The sequence below is a fragment of the Danio aesculapii genome, chromosome 9 (assembly GCF_903798145.1).
Source record: "Danio aesculapii chromosome 9, fDanAes4.1, whole genome shotgun sequence".
Taxonomy (NCBI): domain Eukaryota; kingdom Metazoa; phylum Chordata; class Actinopteri; order Cypriniformes; family Danionidae; genus Danio; species Danio aesculapii.
Genome location: NC_079443.1, coordinates 49,931,737 through 49,949,979, shown reverse-complemented (window position 1 = coordinate 49,949,979; position 18,243 = coordinate 49,931,737). Strand labels below are relative to the sequence as shown.

General features: G+C 35.4%; 1 protein-coding gene across 1 annotated transcript in view; it reads right to left on the bottom strand.

Moving 5' to 3' along the window:
• Positions 1–18,243, bottom strand: part of lrp2a (low density lipoprotein receptor-related protein 2a) — a 262,973-nt gene that overhangs the window by 7,834 nt on the left and 236,896 nt on the right. The window contains 11 exon segments of the mRNA XM_056465930.1: positions 377–503; positions 3,193–3,310; positions 3,481–3,548; positions 4,481–4,571; positions 6,529–6,648; positions 8,202–8,381; positions 10,278–10,498; positions 11,700–11,828; positions 12,350–12,515; positions 15,125–15,268; positions 17,209–17,340. Coding sequence (XP_056321905.1) covers positions 377–503; positions 3,193–3,310; positions 3,481–3,548; positions 4,481–4,571; positions 6,529–6,648; positions 8,202–8,381; positions 10,278–10,498; positions 11,700–11,828; positions 12,350–12,515; positions 15,125–15,268; positions 17,209–17,340 — 1,496 coding nt within the window.

Here is an 18,243-nt window from a genome sequence, read left to right as displayed (position 1 = left end):
TATACCTAACTAAGCAGAGACTGATTATTTTGTGTACATGTACCTATTCAACTGTACTTAATTATCCTAATGTTGTTTATGTTATGTTATTTCTAGACTAATATCAATACACTTTGGAAGGAAGCTCCAGTCTCCTCATTTATTGTGTCCTGACCGACACCCAGGATTGTTTGCTGGAAAATATTAGAACTAGAGCCTAGCAGTTTCCTTTCCTCTCCAACAAGTAATTTGCATATATTTACACATAAATAAACATTTGCTCACAAAATAATATATATAATACATATTTTTTTCAAGTGTACACCTCATAGAGAGATTAAAATGTGCTGAGTGCACTAAGCAGTTAAGCAGTTAGTGGTAAACGATGGAGATTCACCAGCTGCATGGCCCTGTCGATGAAAGACACCCCAAGAGTCTGTGGCTCCAGATCCATGGTCACATTATCACCTGAGTGAAAGGACACTCCATTCCCAGTGTCTCCAGACTTCACCAGACTGCTCAGACTGCAGAAAACACATCACATCTCAAGCACTCGAAAGCTGACTTTTGCATTATAATCAGTGGATAATACAAGTCAAAATGAATAGTTTTCCTCAACAGCTGACCACCAAATTGAATATTAATGCTAACAATAAGTATGTTTACATGCACATCAGTAATTAAATGGAATAAGTATGTTTACATGGACATCAGTAATTAAATGGAATAAGTATGTTTACATGGACATCAGTAATGAAATGGAATAAGTATGTTTACATGGACATCAGTAATTAAATGGAATAAGTATGTTTACATGGACATCAGTAATGAAATGGAATAAGTATGTTTACATGGACATCAGTAATTAAATGGAATGAGTATGTTTACATGGACATCAGTAATGAAATGGAATAAGTATGTTTACATGGACATCAGTAATTAAATGGAATAAGTATGTTTACATGGACATCAGTAATTAAATGGAATAAGTATGTTTAAATGGACATCAGTAATTAAATTATTTGCCTTAATGTGAATAAGACAATAATATGATTAAGGTGTTTTCATGAGTTGCTTTTTAAATGTTCCTTTCATGATCCTGTTATACATGTTATAGCACATAATTCGATACATGTCATTAAATTGCTATCCACATTTCCTCTCGAGTTTCATGTAATTTTCGGATGTTTCAGTTTTAATTTTTCGGATTTAACTGCAGTTTGGCACTTTCACTTTCATTCAGGAACATTTTATTAATGCCCCCCTGTGACAAACTGAGGTATTGACAGGGCCAGACGGAATCTGCGGACGTTTTTTGCTATTTCTGCTGGGATTTCTGTGGAATTATTTTGGGAGTATCATAACTAAAACCCTAATATGTAAAATAAAAAGTAATATCTTTTTAACTTCCTTTTTAACTTTTATTTAATGTTCGAATCCAATTAGATTCACTTTATTTGGTAAACAAAGCAAGTCTCATATAATATCTCTACTAAAAGACAGAAAATATTACTGTACAAACTGCATTGTACATAAATCAGATGAACATTTTCATATTAGTCAATAATGTTACTGTAATTAATATAAAAACTTAATAAAATTTAGATTTACACACATTTACTCAAGTAAATAAACAATTAATGTTGAGCTAAAAATCTGTGGAATTCTGCGGAAAATCTGTGGGATTCTGCACGCGCAGACTCCATGTGGGCCTAGGTATTGGATGAAAGTATGAAGTAAGGACTGCTGGAAGAGTGTTGTTTTAATGGAATTTGATGCCACATGCCAAACTGAAAAAAACCCCTCTGCATTTCACCATGCAGGTGTCTGTGGTCCTTCACTGACTCGCTAGGTGCTGAGAATAGTGTCAAACAGGTAATACTTTGATTAAGGTATTTACATGTATTGCACTTCAATAATGCCACTAAAATAGGCATACTCCATATGTCTTAATCTGATTTCTGTTTAGTTCAATTATGACTTTAGTCGGATTAAGGTCATCAAAAATCTAAATCTACAGACTCAGAGTATTGTCTTAATCGCATTAAAATTAGATTATTAGATTATTAGTGTCCATGTAAATGTACTCAATGTCTGAAATTGTGATATGTTTTAGTGTGATTATTAAATGGGATTTTACTATGGTTATTATGTAAATATGTATTCTAATGAGTATAATAACGGTGTTTCTGTATAGGCCTGTTGCTATAAATAATTTTGGTTGTGCGATTTTTTTCGCCACTGACTCTATTATTATTATACAACAGCATCATTTCTGTGCTAATCATTTCTTTACAGCATTTCCTATAATATTGTCTGAAAGCCAAAAGTCTTATTCCTCTTAGTTAGGCTAAAGAAAACCTCCCTCCCCTTTGGAACAGACACGAAAATGACAATTTCAACTTAAACAATTTCCAGCCTTCAATGCTTTGGTGCATAGATTTAAGCTTGGTCTCAATTTGAAAGAAGCCAGATGTCAGATTGTAGCTGAAGTGAAAAACAAACAAACAAAATAGATGTATATTTTCATTATATTACATGAAATATGTATTTTACAAAAACTGTTTAGCCTAGACATAAAATCAAAGCTAAATATCTAAACAAATTATATTGCAAATTTAAAATTGATATCTAAAAAAATTAGCTTCAGTAAGATTTTGTTTGGCCGCAGTACCAAACGTGACCACAAGTTGACATTCAGTTTCCGTTTGTGAGCATACAAGGTCGCCCCCTATGTTTTGAGCATTATGAACTGTATTTTTTCATACTTTTGACAATATTTGTAAAGTAGACATACAAATCTAAAGTAGTATGGGAGGTTTTGGTGGTATTTGATTTGAATATATCCTCTAAAAACATAAAAAAAAGTATAATTACATGTAAATTGCTGTAGCAAAGTAATGCTCTACATCTCTGATTAGTATGCTTCAATTTATTTCAATTCAATTCACTTCACCTTTATTTGTATAGCGCTTTTACAATGTAGATTGTGTCAAAGCAGCTTCACATAGAAGATTATAGTACATTGAAAACTGAACTGACACCGTTTCAGTGTTTAAGTTCAGTTCAGTTTAGCTCAGTTCAGTGTGGTTTAATATTCACTACTGGGAGTCCAAACACTGAACAGCAAATCCATCGATGTGCAGCTTGTTGCAAATGAATAAATAACTGTTACTAAGTAACATCGACCAAAAATCAGTGTTTGTGATTTACCTGGGTAGTTTAGGCATTGACGGGATGAGAGATCCAGTTCTCCTGTAGTTGAGGAAAACTCCCACAACCAGAGCTCCAGTCACCAGAATGATCACTACTGCTAACAGCACCGTCACGGCTAAACACAAACAACATTAAAGACATGTTAGCGCACTGAAGAGCAGCTGTGTAGAGGAATCAGACTGGACCAATGACAGCTGTTAAAATACTGTACGTGTGTAATGGTGTTCACTCAACATTTAGAATGAGAGCAGTATATAATGAATGAACTGGTACGAGTGTGGTTACCTGTGCCAGCGGGAGCTCCTCTAGACTTGCCCATTTCACAGTAACTACCAGAGTAACCGTACGGACACCTGAGGAGGAAAACCCTGAGCGTTACAGACAAACTACAGAGCATTGGATCTATTTATCCATCCATCTCCCCATCTATGTCTCCTTCTTTCTATCTTTCTATCTATACGTCTATTCATACGTCCATCTATTTATCCATCAATCAATCTATCTTTCCATCCATCCATCCATCCATCCATCCATCCATCCATCCATCCATCTATCTCCCCTTCTTTTTATTTACCCATCTATCCACCCATCTCTACATTTATCTATCCATCCATTTCTTTCTTTCTTTCTTTCTTTTTATCCATCCATCCATCCAAAACTGCAGAGCAATTCACAGAGCATTGGATCTATCCATCCATCCATCTATCCATCCATCCATCCATCCATCCATCCATCCATCCATCCATCCATCCATCCATTCATTCATCCATCTCCCCTTCTTTCTATTTATCCATCCATCCAAAACTCTAGAGCATTTCACAGAGCATTGGATCTATCTATCCATCCATCTCCCCATCTATCTCTCCTTCTTTCTATCTTTCTGTCTATCCATCCATCCACCAATTCATCTATCCATCTGTCTTCCCTTTTATCTATCTATCTATCTATCTATCTATCTATCTATCTATCTATCTATCTATCTATCTATCTATCTATCTATCTATCTATCTATCTATCTATCTATCTATCTATCTATCTATCTATCTATCTATCTATCTATCTATCTGTCTGTCTATCTATCTATCTATCTATCTATCTATCTATCCATCCATCCATCCATCCATCCATCCATCCATCCATTTCCATTCATCCATATATTTATCCAATATTTTAACTTCATGGAGCACGTATCACAAAACCAATAAAACTGTAAATCTCCATTATGGATAATCCTTGTCAGAAACTGTAGAGTAAACAGCAGCTCTCGACTAGCATTCAGACTCACTTGCACTTGGGTAGGCCTCCTTCATCAGTGAAGCACGTTCCTCCATTCATGCATCTGCATGCAAGCGGCATGGACACCTCGACCTCAATGGCTGCGGTGCGGCGGACGATCAAACACCACAACAGCAATGTAACACAGCCACAATATCAGACCACAACACCACACACATTTCTACAGCACTCGAGTCTAACAGTGCTCCGCTCACCATTTATGAGGTGAAAATACTGGTTAACTTTAAGCTGAAAACTGGTATTTAACTTGCATTTTAAGATGAATACCTAACCCTAACTTGCAAAATTTAAAGTAAAACAGTATAAACTGCCATGGTAAAGACAAAGTATATTAGTTATTAGAAATTAATTGAAAAAACTATTATGTTTTTAAATGTGTTGAAATAAATCTTCTCTCCATTAAACAGCACTTGAGAAATATTTAAAAAAATATACAAATTTCACAGGATGGCTCATAATTTTGTTGTTAAATGTATATAGTAATATTGATGAATGAGTTTTCTGAATCAATTTTGTCAGATTGAAATCGATAGCCAATCAAACGGAGCACTGCTATTTGAGTCTACACATCACATGGCAGTAATGCAGTGTTCATTTCGTCAACAAAAGTTACAATAAAAAATGTTCATAGCCTATAGTGTAAAACAAACAGGAACTTGACAGATCTGCTGCGTCAGTAATGTGACTGAAAACTATCATTGTGTGCACTCATCTAATGAATGAACAACGCAATAAAAATAAATGTTGGTTAGTTTTCAGGCTAAATTCTTTTAGACCACATTTTAGTCTCATCTTTTTTCCATCAATGATCCTGCATGCTGATGTAGTCACTGTTAGTATCTAATAGGGGTGTGAACCTACACTGGTCTCATGGTCCAGTTCGGTTCAGTTACGATTATCACTTCAACGATTTGATTCAATTCGATATCTCGATTCGTCACGGTGGGTTGATAATGCTTTACATACACAATTTTATATTTAACCTCACAACACAAGAATGTATATCATCTTTTAATACAAGCAGTCAGATACACACACTTTATTAGGTACACCTTACTAGTACCGGGTTGGACCCCTTTTTGCCTTCAGAACTGCATTAATCCTTCGTGGCATAGATTCAACAAGGTACTGGAAATACTCCTCAAAGATTTTGGTTCAAGTTACTGTTGCATTTCTGTCAGCTGGAACCAGTCTGGCCATTCTCCTCTGACTTCTGGCATCATCAAGGCATTTGCAACAACAGAACTGCCGCTCACTGGATGTTTTCTCTTTTTAAGACCATTCTCTGTAAACCCTAAATGGTTGTGTGTGAAAATCCCAGTAGATCAGCAGTTTCTGGAATACTCAGACCAGCCCGTCTGGCACCAACAACCATGCCATGTTCAAAACTGCTGTGGCTGGTGAGTATATGAACTGTACTTTATATTTTACCCGCTCAAAGAAAACACTCAAACACAAAACAAAACTCAAGTACAGGCACAGAGGACAACAAGAGCAATTTATATACAATAAACGAATATAAATATTGACCCTGCTTGCTTTGTCCAGCGAGTTCTTAAAAGCCTATGATTGGTCATTGTGTTCATGAGCTCAACAGAAAATGCTGTGATGGGCTCTAATGTTTAACGCTGTTCACTGAGCAGTGACATGGATACTGATTAAGTGCATTAATTTACTGATCGTAATTTTAAAACAAAAATGAATGTTTTTTTTTTCAGACTACATTTTAGTCATTTTTTCATCAATGATACTGCATGCTGATGTATTATGATCTATTACTTGATTAACTGATACTGAATCTTCTGTGTCTGCATCGTGGTGCATTGAAGAAACAGTTCATTTTGACACCCCTAGTATCTAATAATATCAATTTCATCTTAGTCTTGGAAAGACAGGTCATCAGCGAACATTTTCACCTTTATTTTCATTGACGAAATGAACCCTGAGTTATATATCATGCAGTATAAGATGCAGCACATGCATGGATGCTGTGAGATGGACTGATGGGATATGATGAGGTCAGTGCTGGTCTCTTACCGGCATCACACTGGTTTTTGTTGAAGCTGAGCAGTGTGGATCCCTGTGGACAGGCACAGGTGAATCCACCCGGACGCAGGAGGCACAGGTGACTGCAGGCGTCCTGACACGGGTTCAACACTGTAACACAACACAACACTTAATACATTCACACACAGACACTGCACCTGTATCTTCCTATCCATCCATCCATCACTTTTTTCTATCCATCCATCCATCCATCCATCTTTCTTTCAATCCATCCATCCATCCATCCATCTCCCCTTCTATCTCCCCTTCTTTCTATCTTTCTATTTATCCATCCATCCATCTATCCATCCATCTCCACATCTATCTCACCTTTTTTCTATCTTTCTATTTATCCATCCATCCATCCATCCATCTCCCTTTCTTTATCTTTCCATTTATCCATCCATCCATCCATCCCCCCTTCTTTCAATCTTTCTCTTTGTCCATCCATCCATCTCCCAACTCTTACCTTCTTTCTATCCTTCTATTCATCCATCCATCTCCACATCTATCTCACCTTTTTTCTATCTTTCTATTTATCCATCCATCCATCCATCCATCTGCCCTTCTTTCTATCTTTCTCTTTGTCCATCCATCCATCTCCCAACTCTCACCTTCTTTCTATCTTTTTTATCAATCAATCAATCATCCATCCATCCATCCATCCATCCATCCATCCCCCATCTCTCACCTTCTTTCTATCTTTATATTTATCAATAATCCATCCATCCATCTCTCCATCCATCCATCCACCCATCCATCTACCCAACTATCTTCCTTTCTTTCTATCTTTCCATTTGTCCGTCCATCCATCCATCCATCCATCCATCCATCCATCCATCCATCCCCCCATCTATTTTCCTTTCTTTCGATATTTCTATTTGTCCATCCGTCCATTCATCCATCCATCCCCCCATCTATTTTACTTTCTTTAATCTTTCTATTTGTCCATTCGTCCATCCATCCATTCATAAATATGTGTGTGAGAGAGATTTTTCATAATTGAAAAAATATATTTATTCCATCAAATGCAAAACAGAATAAAAACAAAAATCATTTATTAATCCAAATTTTTAAAAATGGTTGTATAACAACAAAACTATATATATAGAAAGTTTATACATAGAAAGTTTATATATAGAAAGTTTTCTAGAGTTCATTTTAAAATATCTTAAATTTACAATTTTATGCATAATTCAATGCGTTAATTGCTGTTTCTTTATTCATTTCATCATTTATTAAATTAAAGTAATAATTAATACTTTCTAAGTGAAAACTTGCCTAGTTTTTTTATTTTAAATATTTAGTACATCAATTTAAACTAAATGAAAATGTGACATTTTTAAGCATCTAGCTGACTTTGTTGTACATTGTTATTTAAATGAACATCTCTTTCAAATAACATATGGTTTTTAGTTTTATAGCTTTTGTTTAAATTAATAATAACCCTAGTATAAATATCTAAACATTCTTAAATTAGGAAACTTATTTTAGTTGCAAAATACATGAAACAAATGTCTTATATTAGGATTTTTTTTAGAATATATTAGGATATATATAGGATGTCTTGACACAATCTACATTGTAAAAGCGCAATAGAAATAAAGATGAATTCAATTGAATATAAAACAACCTGTTCTAGATATGCATTTCTATTGCTTTACCTGAGTGGTTGTGTCGATGCTCCTGGTAGATTCTCACTTGGGTCAGCCAGGGGTTTATAGTCAACACTTTCACATTGTCTCCTTTCCCAAACTTATCTTTCTTCCACACTTCTCCCTTCTCTTTAGTCGTCCAGTAAACGTGGCCCTCGAACACATCCAGACTGTAGGGGTGACCGATGTCTGCAAACACAACAAACATCAGCACAGCTCAACCATTGAAGAGCCAGATTCAAATCAATAAAACTTTTGAATGGTTTTGAATATAATCATAACTTTGGGTTTGTTGCATAATTAAAAAAAGTTACATAAAAATTAAACCAAAATCTCATAGCTATATAAATTTGTTGTAATAAAAAGTACAGCAAACCCAAGAATAGGAGTTAATATTTTAGTACTACTATCACACTATGACTACTTTATAAAAACACTATAGCCAAAAAGTATATAGTCATAATAGCCATACAAAGTGCTGCAAAATCAAAAATAAGAGTGGATTTTTTACTACTACTACTATAACACTATGATTATTTAATAAAACAAACTATAGCCATGCATATATACCAGGGCGATTCAATTACAAATTCAGTTGAACCACCAACTACTCTGGCATATGTTTTATACCAGGGGTCACCAATCTCAGTCCTGGAGGGCCGGTGTCCCTGCAGGGTTTAGCTCCAACTTGCCTCAACACACCTGCCTGGGTGTTTCAAGTATACCTAGTAAGACCTTGATTAGCTCATTCAGGTGTGTTTGAATAGGGTTGGAGCTAAAATCTGCAGGACACCGGCCCTCCAGGAACAAGTTTGGTGACCCCTGTTTTATACGGAGGATGCTCTTTCAGCAGCAACCCAAGCTTTTAAAATCAAAACAGCAAGAAAACTTTCTAGATAGGCTGTAATTGGCCTCCGAGTGTAGACCCATCCCACATTCTTCTGAGTGCCCAAAGTGGGGAGGAACCCACCCTGCCCGTTTTTAAAACATAAATATGAAATATTGATTTTTAATATGATCATCATTTAAAATGAAACCACTACTGTTACTATTCCTCTATCATTACAAAAAAAACTTTAGCCATGCATATACTATTACTACATAATGCGTAACTATTCACAACTCTGCAAGTTTCTTATGATACACTGTATAGCTTGATAAGATTAGTTTAGGTTTGGTATTTAATACTAAATACATTTGCAATGGCTTTTAAAGGAATCGTTCACCCAAAAGTAAAAAAAAAATACCCCAAAATATTCACACCCTCAAGCAATCCTTTGTGTATATGACTTTATTCTGTCAGATGAACACAGTCGGAGTAGTTTTAACGTTTATTTTGGCTTTTTCATGCTGTATCATGGTGTTAGTGGGATAGTAGCTTTTATTTTGAAGCTTAAATCCGGTGTAAAACTAACCCATACATCACCAGTGGGTTAACGCATGTCTTATGAAGCGGATCAAGGTGTTTTTGTAGCATTTTAAAATTATTAATGCACATTACGCATAACTGATGTTTACGAATGATGATGCATTCGTATCAGAATAGACAGGTAATAGACATGTTTCATGGGAACCACTGACCACATTTTGTTTAACACTGAAGACAACGAGGAACAAAAAATCTAATTGGCTTTTGGTGTTACCGTATAAAATGATACAGTTTATTACTCTTACAGTATGTACATGGGTCTACCCGTCTTATCTTGTAAACGCGAGTCACACATAATATGCATTTGGCTGTTGCCAAAAGTGAAAGTGATTGAAATTTATAATAAAAAAATGTCAATATATTTGTTAAACACATTGATCTGCTTCACAAGACATGTGTTAACCCCCCATGTCAGCGTTTTGCTTATTTTGATGAGGAATTACGTGCTTTTCGAAGCTTTAAAATAAAAGCCACTATCCAACACCATTATACAGCATGAAAGAGCTAGGATAAACTTGAAAACTGCACTAACTGTGTTCATCTGACAGAAAACGTGATAAACACAGAGGATAAATGAAGGGGTATTTTTCATTTTTGGGTGAACTATTCTTTAAAGAGGTTAAAGAGGTTTTCTGATGATCGTTCCAGTGTTTCACCTCCAGATATGATGATCTGTCGGTCGGATCCGTCCACTTTCATGGACTCGATGATGTTCTCTTTTGAGTCACACCAGTAGATGCGGTTTTCATTCAGGTAGTCTAGTGCTAAACCTGTAGGCCAGCCCAGATCTTCATCCAGAAGCACTTCTCTTTGCTGACCGTCCATCCATGCGGTCTCGATCCTAGGCTTTCTTCCCCAGTCTGTCCAGAACATCTTACTGGAAGATAAACAGTATATACATGCACAAAATGCATCTGACTGGAATACAGACAGCACCAGACCCAAGTTTGGGATCAGTAAAGTTTAAAAAATAATGATAGTAAAAAAAAAAATAATAAAAAAAATATATACATATTATATTACATATACATATTACGATTGGGTACTGTATCAAAGTTTGCCACCCAGGGGTGTTTGCAGACTGTACAAAAGAGGGGGGTGGGTGAAATTACTTGAGTTTTTCCGGAGGAAATTAAAAACGGGATGGTTGTGGGAGATTGGTCTGAAATACGGGATACTCCCATGGGAATGTTGGCAGGTATGCTTACCAGTTTAATGTTGATTTGATCAGCTGTAGTTAGAAATCAGACTGTTATAAGCTTCTAAGCGTTTATCCTAAAACTGTGGATAGAAAACGTCAACCGTCTTTGGTCTACCACACTATGGCAGGTTAATCTCAGAAATTGTAAATATTTTAAAATAGGCACTATTTTTACAAATAAACTGCATAGTTGCAATCTAAACAACTACATTCTTGACTAAAAAAGCCTCAAAAGTACATTTTGTTGTCTAACAGCAGTAATATTTGTCAAACTGTGGTGTCTTTGCTAGTTGCTGGCTGTATGTGGGCGGAGTAATACACAAAGGGTAAAGAGGCTGTACGGGTACTGATATTACCTAAATATCTCATGGCTATCAGCCAATCAGATTCGAGAACCAGACAGAACTGTTGTATAAATATATATTTACAAATTAAGGTGTATGTATGTGTGTATATATATATACCTTAATTTGTAAAATATAAAGTTATATATCAGAATCAGATAACATCACATTTATAAATTGATATGACTAATGATCATGTGACTAGAATGATGCTAAAAAATCAGCTTTGAAATCACTGGAATATATATGGAATATATTTTTAACATTTATTTATATTAATAATATACTTTTTATATATAAATACATTTTAAAATATATTATAGCAAAAACATTAAAAAAAACATTAAACAATTCTTACTGTTCTAAAGCTTTTGACAGCTCGAACCAGCAACCTTCTTGCTGTGAGGCGACAGTACTACCTACTGCGCCACTGCGTTGCCTCCAGACAAAAATGTCAACTAATAAAATATTTTGGTGCAGGATCCTCATAACTGTTTTAATTGGAAATGATTAGTTTATACTCTTGTTCTTACCCGAGACTGGGATTGACCACAATAGCAGCCGGCTGATCGAGATCATTGTGAATCAACCACTTTCTGTAACGTCCATCCAGTTTGGCCACTTCAATTCTGTTCGTTCCAGCATCCGTCCAGTATATATGACTGGTAGAAAAGACAAAACACAGAGTAGAAGAACTTTTACCCCTCTCGATCCAGCCTGACAATGTTTATTTGCGACTATGGACCATACTGTAAAACCAGTCAGCCAAAAAAACTTTGTATGGGTCAAAATTGTACATTTTTCTTTCATGCCAAAAAACATTCATTTTCCTTTGGCTTAGTCCCCTATTTATCTGGGGTCGCCACAGCGGAAGGAACCATCAACTATTCCAGCATATGTTTGTTTTACACAGCAGATGCCCTTCCCACGCCAACACGGGGAGAACATGCAAACTCTACACAGATATGCAAACTGACCCAGCCGGGACTAGATCCAGCAACCTTCTTGCTGTGAGGCGACTTCTTCACCACCACACGGCTTTTTTAAACAAACATATATTTTTATTATTTATATTTCTATTTTAGATTTTAGGGGTTTTATGGTTTAGTCATTTTACTTCTAACTTATTTTGGGAATTAATATGACACTTATGACTGGTTTCGTGTGGAGTCACTTTACACACCGTCCGATCCAGTCAACAGCGATGCCGTCCGGACTGGAGACGTATCTGAGGTTCAGGTCCACCTCCTTCACTGGATTATTGCCATGGTCATCAAACGTGGTCATGTAGGCCCTCTTAATGGAGCCAAAATCCGACCCACGGCCCAATACTGTCCAGTACACGATACCTGGAAATTATCAACAAAAAAAAAGTACATTTATGCTTCAGTTTGCACTTATGAACTTGCAAAAACAGCCATAATACAGTGCAACATTGACGTTTGTGTCGCGCCTGCTGCAGTGCCCTCATGTGGTCTTATAGGACACTAGCTCTTGTTTTGTTTTTTGTTGTATTTCCTGTATCCTGTTCACGTGATCACTCCTTGTTTCCAGCTGTTCATTATTTTCTGATTAGTTCTGTCTTTATAAGTCCTGTTATGTTGCGTTAGTTTGGATTTTTGCACTGTCCTGTTTTGCTCTGTCCCGCTTTTTTGTGTGCTCTGGTTCCTCGTGCTTGGTTTGTTTGTTCACTTTGTTGAGTATCGTCTTTATGTTATTGGATTCCTGTTTAGCTTTAGTTTGATTCACTTTTGTGCTTACAGTTTTTGCACTTTCCGTTTTTATCAGTTTTTGTACCTTGCTTGTCTCCTTGTGTTTTTTGGATCTTTGTTGTGTTTATTAAATGATATTTTGCTGCACTTGGATCTTTCCGTTGTTTTTGTGATACCCCAGCGTGGGAGTTTTATGCTTTTGTTTGGTTGTCTAAAAATGTTTTTTTTTTTTTTTTTTTATAAAAGGTGTTCAACCTAACAAAAAAAAACAAACAAATAATTTGTATTTTTATAAGTACATTAAGTGTTAATATTAACTAAAACTACAGTACAACTATTAAATATATTTTTGTACAGTGTAACGATGATCATGTTTTATGCTTTGTTTGGTTTGGTTTTTAATTTTTTTCTATTTAAAAGTGAAGTCTTCAACCAAAACAAACAAAAATAGCAAAAGAAAAAGAGTATTTGAATAATAAAGAATAAATAAATATATATATATATATATATATATATATATATATATATATATATATATATTTTTTTTTTTTTTTTTTATGTACAGTAAGTGTAAGATTTAAACTGTTCATTGTTTTTGTAAACTGAAATTACGCTGAAATAAAATATTAATAGGAAAACTTCAAATTCAAAGAAACTTTACAAAGAAAAGTTAAAGTACTAAAAATAATAAAACAAAATAGTTTGTTACAATAGTTTACACTATAGTGCCGTTACTGTTAACTAAAACTACTACAACAAAAGAAATTTAATGAATCTGAAAAACTAAAAATATATAGATAAATAAATATAAAACATACATACACACAATATAGTTTATTATTAATATATTCAGGTTTAAGTGTTAGTTATTTTACTAAATGACTAAGTATTTACACATACGTACACACTACGCCTGAACAATAATGGAAAAATCTGATATTCTTTCATTCATTTTCTTTTCGGATTAGTCCCTTTGTTAATCAGGGGTCGCCACAGTGGAATGAACCGCCAACTTATCCAGCATATGTTTTACGCAGTGGATGCCCTTCCAGACGCAACCCAGTACTGGGAAACACCCGATACACTCTCATTCCCACATGCACACTCATACACTATGGCCAATTTGGTTTATTCCATTCACCTACAGTGCATGTCTTTGGACTGTGGGGGAAACACCCGTAGGAAGCCCACGCCAACATGGGGAGAACATGCAAACTCCACACAGAAATGCCAACTGACCCAGCTGAGGCTCAAACCAGTGACCTTCTTCGTGCTACCCACTGCGCCACTGCACCGCCAAATCTGATATTGCGATATTTTATTTTTCTGCAATAAATACTGCGGTATCAATACAGTTTTACAAGATAGTTTGAATAGCTCTATTTGAGACTTTTTTCTGGGGAGTATAAAATTATTCAGGAACAGAAATTGAATAATCACAATCCAAAACATGCTTTTCTTACTCTTTTAGAATATATAAGTCAAATTTAAGTAAAATGATCTGCCAGTGGGGTAAGAAAAATACTCTTGTTTTCGCTTTGAAATGTAGATATTTGGACTAGAAACAAGACAGAAGAAAGAGACAGAAGAAGAAGAGACAGAAGAAAAACCTTTCTTTTTTGTTGCATAAATCGCATATTTATAAATTTCGTATAAATACAGTGTAACACTTTATTTTGATGGTCCATCTGAGTATTAGTAGACTCTCTGGTTAATATCTGTTGATACTGCTGCTTCAACAGACATTTAACTGACTATAAGAAACTTTGCAAGTACATGTTAACTTACACTAACCCTAACCTCAACCTGACAGTCTACTTATAATCTAATGAGAATTAGTTTGCATGTTGATGCAGTGTAACTTAAATTCAACAAACGGACCATCAAAATAAAGTGTGACCAAATACGGTGATTAAACACAATTCTGTGGCTCCTGGTTAACTATAATTCAGATTCATCATTGCATATCTTGCGCTGTGACTATTGTGGATGCATACATTGCGATATCGATGCTAAAACAATATATTGTGCAGCCCTAATCCACACATTTACACTATATACTTGAAGTATCTTTAATTTATTGATCAAATAAGTAATAAGTTAACAATAAAATAACAGTAAAATAACACAGTTGCCCACTTCACTGATGGTGCTGTAAAATGTGCTTCTCTTTCTGTTATCTGCACTAAAACATTAAACACTTCTGTCACTTAGGGTGAGATTTGGCATGATTTTGTGTGTCTTACTGAGCCCGAGGCCTTCTGGGTCCCACAGGTAGTCCAGCGCCTGAATGTGCTCAGCGTTATCCACATAATCTGAATACTGCGCTGATGACAGGTTAAAGCGCCGGATACGAACATTATCAGGCAACAACAACACTGGAGGATTTCCTGAGAAACAGACAGAGTAAAACAAACAACACAAGAGTAAAAAAGATAAACAGTGGAACAAACACTATTGTCTTCCAGCCGTTGAATGGTAAAAATGCTGATAGCCAATCAGAATCAGTCCTGAGTTAATGAGCTTGTGTATTTAAAGAGACAGATGGCAAAATTGCAATGAAAGATTATAACAAAGAGAATGTTTTCATCCATTGGTGTGGATGCTAATTTAGTTAATGTTCGTGGTGTGAACCGGTTACATTTCTCTCATCTTGTTCCAATGCATCATTTTAATTAAGTATTTTTGCCCATTTTATTTATTTTTAAGCCCACATGTTAGTTATTATTTTAGTTTACATTGTGAAAAGTTTTATTTAAATTATTTGGCAAGGAAATGGCTCATTTATTTATTTTCACAGAAAAAAATATATAAATAAATATACAAATACACAAACATATTTTTATTATTTATATTTATATTATAGATTTTAGGGTTTTTAGATTTGTTTTAATCATTTTACTACTAATCTATTTTGGGAATTAATATTATACATTAATAGTATAATATTAATAGTAATATATATATATATATATATATATATATATATATATATATATATATATATATATATATATATATATATATATATATATATATATATATATATATATATATTCATTCATTTTCCTTCGGCTTAGACCCTTTATCCTTTATTCATCAGGAGTCGCCACAGCGGAATGAACCGCCAACTTATCCAGCATATGTTTTACACAGCGGATGCCCTTTCAGCTGCAACCTAGTACTGGGAAACATCCATACACTCTCACACACACACACACACTCATACAATACGGCCAATTTAGTTTACCCAATTCACCTATAGTGTATGTCTTTGGACTGTGGGAGAAACCGGAGCACCTGGAGGAAACCCATGCGAATACGGGGAGAACATGCAAACTCCACACAGCAATGCCAACTCCCCCAGCCGAGACTTGAACCAGCGATCTTCTTGCTGTGAGGCGACAGTGCTAACTACTGATCCATCGTGTTGCCTATATAGACACATATTATTTTGTGTATATAAACACTTTGGGTGGGATTTTTATTTTTTTTTTCATTTTGGGCAGTTTTCTATTTGTATATTTTATAACCTCTCATATATTTGTTATTAATTATTTATGAAATTATTAGAAAATAGGATATATTCCTTAGCAACTAGTTATAAGTTCAGAATTTTTAAATATATAATTTTTAATTCTGTCTGTTTATTTATTTTTAATTATAATTTGGGTGGCACGGTGGCACAGTGGTTACACAAAAACCTCACAGCAAAAAGGTCACTGGTTTGAGTCCTGGTGTGGAGTCTGTGTGGAGTTTGCATGTTTGCATTATTCTCCCAGTGTTGGCGTGGCTTTCCTCCAGGTGCTCCGGTTTCAGTCCAAAGTCATGCGCTATAGGTAAATTGGATGAACTAAATTGGCTGTAGTGTATGAGTGTGTGTGTGTAAATGTGAGTGTGTATGGGTGTTTCCCAGTACTGGGTTGTGGCTGGAAGCGCATCCACTGCATACAACATATGCTGGAATAGTTAAGCGGTAAATTCCACTGTGAGACCCCTGATAAATAAGGGACTAAGCTGGACTTAGGAAATTGAATGAATGAATCATAATTTACCAGGTATTAACATCTGTAAATTCTCAAATTAAGATATATTTAGTTGAGCTACAAAATGTCAGAAGATAAAGGTCTTGCTTTCAAAAAATATATGAAAGCCAAATGTTTGCCTAAAAAAAACAAGAAAATGTATCTGTGAATAGGTTAAAAATAAACTAGATTTTTTTTACATCAAATAGGCTTCTTAAGACAGTAAACACAAAAGATACAGATATGCAATGAACAATATAAAGAAAAGAAGGATATAAAATAGGGTAAAAACACAGACGCCTCACCCTCAGCGGCGCATTCGACTCCTGGCTGCTCTCCTACTGATCGGAACCCTTCAGCGCAGAAACACTCATAGCTGCCCTTAGTGTTCCTGCACAGTTGAGGACATGTGCCATAAATCTCACACTCATCCACATCTGCACACAGAGAGGAGAACAGTTTTATAAATATCTCACAAACACTGAGAAGCGCTACGTCACATTGCTTTATATATTACCGTGGCAGTCAATACTCTGATTAACAGTCCTCCATGTAAACAGTGATTTTTGATGACCTTAATCTGACTAAAGTCATAATCGAACTAAACAGAAATGGAATTAAGACATGTAGAGTACAGTATGCTGATTATAGTGGCATTATTGAAGTGCAGTACAGACATGTAAACACCGCAATCAAACTATTACCGTTTTGTAGTACTTTTCACTACATTATGCGACAGGACTTTAAACTATGTGAAAAGGAACATTCAAAAAGCAACGCATGTAAACACCATAATTATAATACTGTTTTATTCAGATTCAGGCAAATAATTAAGCCGCCTTTCCACTGCACATGACATTCGGACACGATTGTTAGAATATGCCCCCTTGTGGCAGTCGCGCAGAATCTTCAGTTCAGCACCATGGGAGAGAAGCTGATTCCTGAAGCTGAAGCCTTTATTCTCTGTGCGTTCACTATGTTTGAACAAATGAATACTAGAAAATCATAAACCACTACAAATTTTGGGGTGAATGTGAAGACAGCATTAAAAATCTGTATTGTTTATTACTCATTCATGAATAGAAATGTTTTTTGTTTTTTAATATAGACTTTTTTCTGATTAAAAAAGTAAGCTACAAAAAAAACTACTAATTTTCATCTCGCGCACACTGATCTGACTGGACAACACTGGAATTAGGGTTGGGTCGATAGACGATACCATCGTTCATCGCTGACGGCCGAAAGACAACACGATGCTGAGCCGGCATCGCGATCCTCCGCCCCGTCCCTGTCGCAGTAGCAACTCGCTCGCAAAAAACACACACTGAGGCCCAGTTTAC